The following is a 6,469-nucleotide window of genomic DNA, read 5'->3' as shown; positions in this document are numbered from 1 at the left end:
CACACACACACACACACACACAAAACTAAAAATTTAAAATAGGAAAAAACTAAAGGAACAAAACATAAAAATTCAATATATGAGAAAAGTATAATCCAGGAATAAATTAAAAGTAAATATATGGGGGCTGGGGAGTTGGCTCAGTAGAACAAGCACTTGCCTGGCAAGCGCAAAGGCCTGAGTTCAATCCCCGGTTCCGCAAAAAAAAAAAGTAAATATATGAAAGCCCTGACCAACTTCCAAGATCTTTAACTATATTTTGAAGTTTCACATTAAGATTAATACATTCTTTTTAAGGCATGGCTCTCCTTAGAAAATCATGCTCACTTTCAGTATCATGTCATTACTTTTGAAATTCTGTAATTTAACATATGGTGACATGAGCATTTCCTGCTAAATTTTTCCATCTTCTGCACCATGCTTCCATGCTGTTTTGGTAACAGCAATCCACTGTGTATGCACTCATACACAGACCCAAGTCTGGCTGTGGAATAGCAGCATCGCTGCATTACCTTCTCATCCTGACAGGGATGTAATTATTTTCAAACAAATCAGTAATTTCACTGGCTTCTTCAGATAAGTATACCTCTCTTTTTGTGTCTTTTGTGTGCTTGCTTTTTTGAGATACAGTCTTTCTATGTTGTCTAGATCAGCCTTGAATCTACTGTGTAGCTCAATGACCCTGAACTCATGATCTTATCCTAGCCTCCTGGATGCTGGGATTACAGGTACATGCCATAATACTGGCTCTGGCTCTAATTTATTAAAAGCTTCTGGAATTTCATCATCTGGAAAGAAAGCCAACAACAACAAATGATACATTTAAACTTGTTTAAAAAAAAAAAAAACTTAAGTTTTCATAATTGTCATTTCACATGATTTACATTCATGTGAACTTTCTGTCAAATACATTAGGCTAAGGGACCGGGGAGACGGCTCAGTAGAATAAGCATTTGCCTGGCAAGCGCAAGGGCCTGAGTTCAATGCCTTGTTCCACAAAAAAAAAAAAAAAAAAAAAAAGCATTAGGCTAAATGACAAAAAACCTATCAGTAACAACCTGAAATTCACTTTAGAATTTCTGATCACACAAAATTCCAACCTGTATGATTTTTTTTTTAATTTTATTTATTTATTTGTGTGTGTGTGTGTGTGTGTGTGTGTATCCAGCTCAGCCCACCAGGGGGCGGGGCTGGCTAGCATGTGGTGCTGGGGGATTGAACCGTGGTCCCTATGCTTTGCTAAGCTTGTTCTAAGTAGGTGCTTTTAGACCACTGCGCCATCTCTCCAGCCCCACTGTCAGTATGATTTTGGACCTCAACTGAAACTCATTTTCTTTCTAAATCTTCAAATAAGCCTTTTAAAAGTCTTTGTTTTTCTAGTCACTAATAGAGAAAGAGGGGCCAGGTAGATAGCTCAGTAGAATATGTGCTTGCCTGGCAAGCCCAGGAGCTTGAGTTGAATCCCCAGTTCTGCCAAAAATAAAAATAGATAAAGAAGCAGACACATTCTAGAATTTTCAGACCCAACAAGGGCATAAATTATACGTACTTGATTTAAAAAAAAAAAATAAAAAAAAAAATGGGGCCAGCCAGATAGCTCAGCAGACTAAATCCCCTGCTTAGGCAGAACACAGCAGCCAGGGTTTGATACCCAGCATGCCGTGCTGGCCCAGCCCCGGCCCCGAGGCACACTGAGACTGTGATGGGGGAGTGGGGGGCACATGCCTGTAATCCCAGCACTTGGGGGGCTGAAAACAGGATCACTACGAGTCGAGTCAAAGTCAGATCTACATAGTGAGCCACTGCAGACCCTGTACTAAATACAAAAAAAAAAAAAAAAAATGAACACTGGGAACACTTTTGAATGTACCATGTATTGGCCAAAGTAAGGCATCCACTAGTGTTTCAATGTTAGACCTAATGGATAAATATAAGAAATCTATGTTCTTCAACAGTCAAATCTCTACTCCCATTTAATGTTTTTTTAACATTAACAGTACCTCTATATCTTCAAGTGCCTTGGGTTCAGAAAGGCACTAAATTCTTCTATACTAAAAAGTATAATTTTTTAAAGCAAACATGGTGCTATGGATGAAGGGACAGAAATAGTACAAAACTGTGTCATTTGAGCAGGGAGATTGATTGCATTTTTCACCTACATTTTCATTTATTTGATCTTAGAGACACTATACTTATTTAAAGTGATTCTGGTCTATGATTTTTCTAAGCTATGTTATCCATCTGAACATCTGGTTAAGGCTGGGGATGTAGCACACATGAGGTTCTGGGTTCAATCCCCAGTATTGCAAAAGGAAATCTGGTTCTTGTCAATCAACAATATTGTTTTCACAGCACAAATATTAGCTTCCAAAGTTTTATATTTTACCACAAAGTATCCTAAGAACACAGAAGTTATCATAGCCTTTTTTTCAAGAGAACTCACAAGTTCCTTCCATATGTATTGAAAATACAGTAAAGGGGGATAGGGAGATGGCTCAGTGGAATAAGCACTCCCCTGGCAAGCGCAAGGGCCTGAGTTCAATCCCCGATCCCGCAAAAAAAAAAAAAAAAAAAAAAAAAACAGTAAAAATTAACAATAATAACAACGACAATATTTGCTATGGTTTTCCCAATAGCAAATCCATTTTAGAATTCTCCAGAGAGCCAAAACTAATAAGATATGCAAGCATATAGATGAAAGAGAACTTATTGGAGGAGTTAACTCACATAATTATTATAGCTGAGAGACTGGGGAGACAGCTCAGCAGCATAAACACCTGACTGGCATACGCAGGATCCTGACAGTTTGATCCAATCCACAGCACCGCAAAAAAAAAAAAAATTATTGTGGCTGAGAAGTCCCACAACAGATGATCTGACAGCCTGTGTTGCCAGCAGCATGGCTTAGTCCAAGCCCAAAGACCTCAGAAGCAGGGAAAACAATCGTGCAAAACTCAGTCTAAGACCAAAAGTCTGACGACCAGGAGCCATTTGTGTTACTTCCTAGACTCCAAAGGCCAGAAATTGATGTTTAAAACAGAAGAAAACTCTGTCCTACTATTAAGAGACCAATGCACTTTCTGTAACTGTTCTCTCAAGAGACCAGGCTAATGGATGCTGCCCATCTACTCTGAAGGGGATAGCTGTCTCCACATATTCTACCCAGACTCAAGACAGCAGTCTCCTCTAAAAACATCCCCACAGACACACTCAACGCGATGCTCACCCAGGTTTTGTACACATTCTATTTAACAGGATGGAACTTTCATGCATGTAAATGAAAACACACTGATCCTTTCCCTAGAATTCTGCTTTCTATAAATCTTAAATAAGACTTTTTTTTCTTTGCAATTGGAATTGTAGTTTTCAAGATTTTTAGCTTCTAAGATTTCAGTATTTGAAATTATGACCTTCTAGGAATGTGAGGAAGGTAAGACTTTAAGGATTTTGATCTTCTAGAATAGCAATATTTGGAATTATAGTTTTGGGGCTTGATTTATTGTTTTCCAGTATCATGATGACTGGCACCACTTTTCTTTCTTTCTCTCTTTCTTTCCTTTTTTTTTTTTTTTTTTTTTTTTTTTTTTTTTTGTGTGTGTGTGTGTGTGTGTGTGTGTGTGTGTGTGGTGCCCGGGATCAAACTCAGGACCTTGTGCTTGCCAGGCAGGCACTTATACTACTGAGCTATCTCCTTGGCCCTTGAGACATGATTTTCCTATGCAGTTCAGTTCAGGCTGGCCCTGAGCTCATTTTGTAGCCCAGGCTGGTCTCGAACTTGCATCAATCCTCCTGCCTCAGTCTCCCGAGTGCTGGGATTAAAGGCATGCATCACCATGCCTGGCTGGCACCACTCTTTAAAGGCTTTATCACAATCCATCCAGTCTTCCTTATGGACCTGTAATGTCAGCACTTGGAAGGCTAAAAACAGGCGGATCACTACATCTGATCTGTGTAGTGAGATCCTGGAGACTCTTTACTAAATACATTTTAAAAAAAAAAAAAAGAACAATACTAAAAGTACCAACAAGTTCAACCAGGAAAACACCGTTTCCAGTTCCAATATCAAGCACTGAAGCATCCAAAGGGATCTTGTGCTTCTGCATCCACCTTATTAGTCGATTCATACTCTCTTCTCCAAACCTGTCAGAAATAGAATCAGTTATAAATGACCAACAGAACAAAAGTTAGAGCTGTATTCCACTTAAGGTGCTTATAGCATATGCACAATTAAGGCTTTTTCTACCATGAAAAGTATTTGTGACTGTGTAACTTTTGTCTCTATAGTTACTTATAAGAAAATACATTCAAAATTAGAACAGAATTGGCAAGTCAGTTTGTTACTTGCTAATACCTCTCTACATTAGCAGTAGCACTTGAAAATATTGTCCCAACACCTATTTTCTTGATCAGTACATGTTGATGGCTCAAAATTATTGCTTACTGAAAAAAGACAATTACAGAACAAAAGTAATTTCCTAATGTTCTGATCAATTTAATTGTACATCATTTAATAAAAAAAAAAAAAAAAAAGAAAGAAAGAAAGAAACAGGGCCAAGGAGATAGCTCAGTAGCATAAGCACCTGCCTGGCAAGTGCAGAGTCCCAAATTCAATCCCCAGTAACTACCCCCCCCCAAAAAAACCCAGATATTTTAATTCTACCCATTTAAACCAGAAAAGTTCCAAGATTTTTAGGTTGCCTTTCTTAGATGTAAGCACACTAATCATCTCAATACAATATTTTGGATCATAATTTTTCTAACTCACCAGATTTCTCCCGTATCTCCATATTCTTGGAAGGTTTGTAATTCTCTCTCGTAGACAGTATTCCAACTATGTAAACAACAAAACAAGGTGAGATTCTAGAATTAAACTGCATTATGAATTAAATATTTGCTTTTTTTCTTTTTTTTTTTGTGGCCAGCTCAGCCCACCCTGGTGTCAGGGCTGGCTCAGCATGTGGTGCTGGGGATGGAACTACAATCCCTGTACATTTACCTAAGCTTGCCTAAGCAAGCACTTTAGACCACTGAGCTATCTTGCCAGCCCCAATATTTGCTTCTGTCACAGAGATGTTTAAAACGGTTTTTCATCTTTATTTATCTATTTATTTATTTGGTACAGGGTCTCGATACAAAGCTTGGGCTTGGAGTGATCCTCCTGTCTCAGCCTCCCCAGTGCTAGGATTACAAACATGTACCACCACACCCAGTTTTGGTGGCCCACTCCATGCAGGACCAGCACAGCATGTGGTACTGGGGATTGAACTCAGGTCCTTGCACTTGCAAAGCAGATGCTTACATTCCCCCCACCCCCAGCTATCTCCCTGGCCGTTAAAACATTATTAATAATGCACTAAGTGCACATAGTTCAATTTCTTAACATCCTTGGTTTAAAAGAATGAAAGTGTGGACAAGTCAAATTAAGTTTACATATGTATGTAAAACTCTTAGAATATCTGATGCATAAATGCTATACAAATTTTAGCTTACAAAAGTACAAAGATAGGGGCTGGTGAGATGGCTCAGTGGTCTAGAGCACCTACTTCAAGCAAGCTTAGCAAAGCACAGGGACGGAGGTTCGATCCCCCAGCACCACATGATAGCGAGCCCCGCCCCCTGGAGGGTTGAGCTGGCCACACACACACACACACACACACACACTAAATAATTTTTTTTTAAAGTACAAAGACAAAGAAACAATATAGAAAAATAGTTACATTTAGAAAAGACAATGGTGGGCCAGCATGTGTGAGATTATGGGTTTGTAGTAATTTTTGCCAGCGGTTTTAATAATACAGAAATGGGGCTGGCCAAATAGGCCAGTGGATTAAAGAGCCTATAAGCAGGCGCAGGTGCTGGGGGTTCAATCCCTTGGCCTGCTGTACCAGCCCTGCCCCTGGGGCGAGCTGAGATGTTGATTGAGATTCGGTGTAGTGGAGCATGCCTATAATCCCAGCTCTTGGGAGACTGTAAAGAGGTGGATCACTACCAGTCCCATCTAGTAGTGAGACCCTGAGCACCCTCTAGACGCCTCCCTAAAAATACAAAAAAAAAAAAAAAAAAGAGTTCTAATATTTTCCTTAGGTATCCTTTCCATGCTACCATCTCCTCCTATTGAAAATGAAGTTGAATTATTACCCAAAAAAAGTACAAAGAGACAGTTATTCAAGTTTCTTAAGTCCAGATCTAAGTCCAAAACTGCACAAGCGTGTTCGTCAATGTGCAAACATAGAGTTTTCATACGGGAGAATCCATCGGAGATAAAACCTGCTTAAACGTTAAGTCCTAAAGCAGTCTAGTTCCTTTCCTATTTGTCTCCACCTCCTCCTGTATTCTAAGCTTAGATTTATATTTTCTCTTAATCCTCTTAAATAGACTACTCCCCGTCCATACCCTTCCTCTCTCTGCTTTATCTCGCTAGAACCTCTGCTTCCTTTCACCCAAGTTACTTCAGATCCTAAGGGCTCCC

At 39.3% G+C, this 6,469-nt stretch overlaps 1 protein-coding gene across 5 annotated transcripts in view; it reads right to left on the bottom strand.

The window, feature by feature from the left end:
- Positions 1 to 6,469, bottom strand: part of Eef1akmt2 (EEF1A lysine methyltransferase 2) — a 51,746-nt gene that overhangs the window by 44,449 nt on the left and 828 nt on the right. For 3 of the 5 annotated variants that reach the window (XM_023709019.1, XM_023709020.1, XM_023709021.1), the window contains exons 2-3: positions 4,766 to 4,831; positions 4,026 to 4,140 (exon numbers count right to left, since the gene is read on the bottom strand). In XM_023709019.1, the coding sequence (XP_023564787.1) occupies positions 4,026 to 4,140; positions 4,766 to 4,831 (181 nt within the window). Of the gene's footprint in view, positions 1 to 4,021; positions 4,141 to 4,765; positions 4,832 to 6,138; positions 6,268 to 6,469 lie in introns of all 5 variants that reach the window. The other 2 variants (XM_023709022.1, XM_012513488.2) reach the window with 2 other exon arrangements.

Source organism: Octodon degus, unplaced genomic scaffold (assembly GCF_000260255.1).
Source record: "Octodon degus isolate 3935 unplaced genomic scaffold, OctDeg1.0 scaffold00010, whole genome shotgun sequence".
Lineage (NCBI taxonomy): Eukaryota > Metazoa > Chordata > Mammalia > Rodentia > Octodontidae > Octodon > Octodon degus.
Note: the sequence above shows the minus strand (reverse complement) of the source record. Positions and strands in the feature narration are given on the sequence as shown.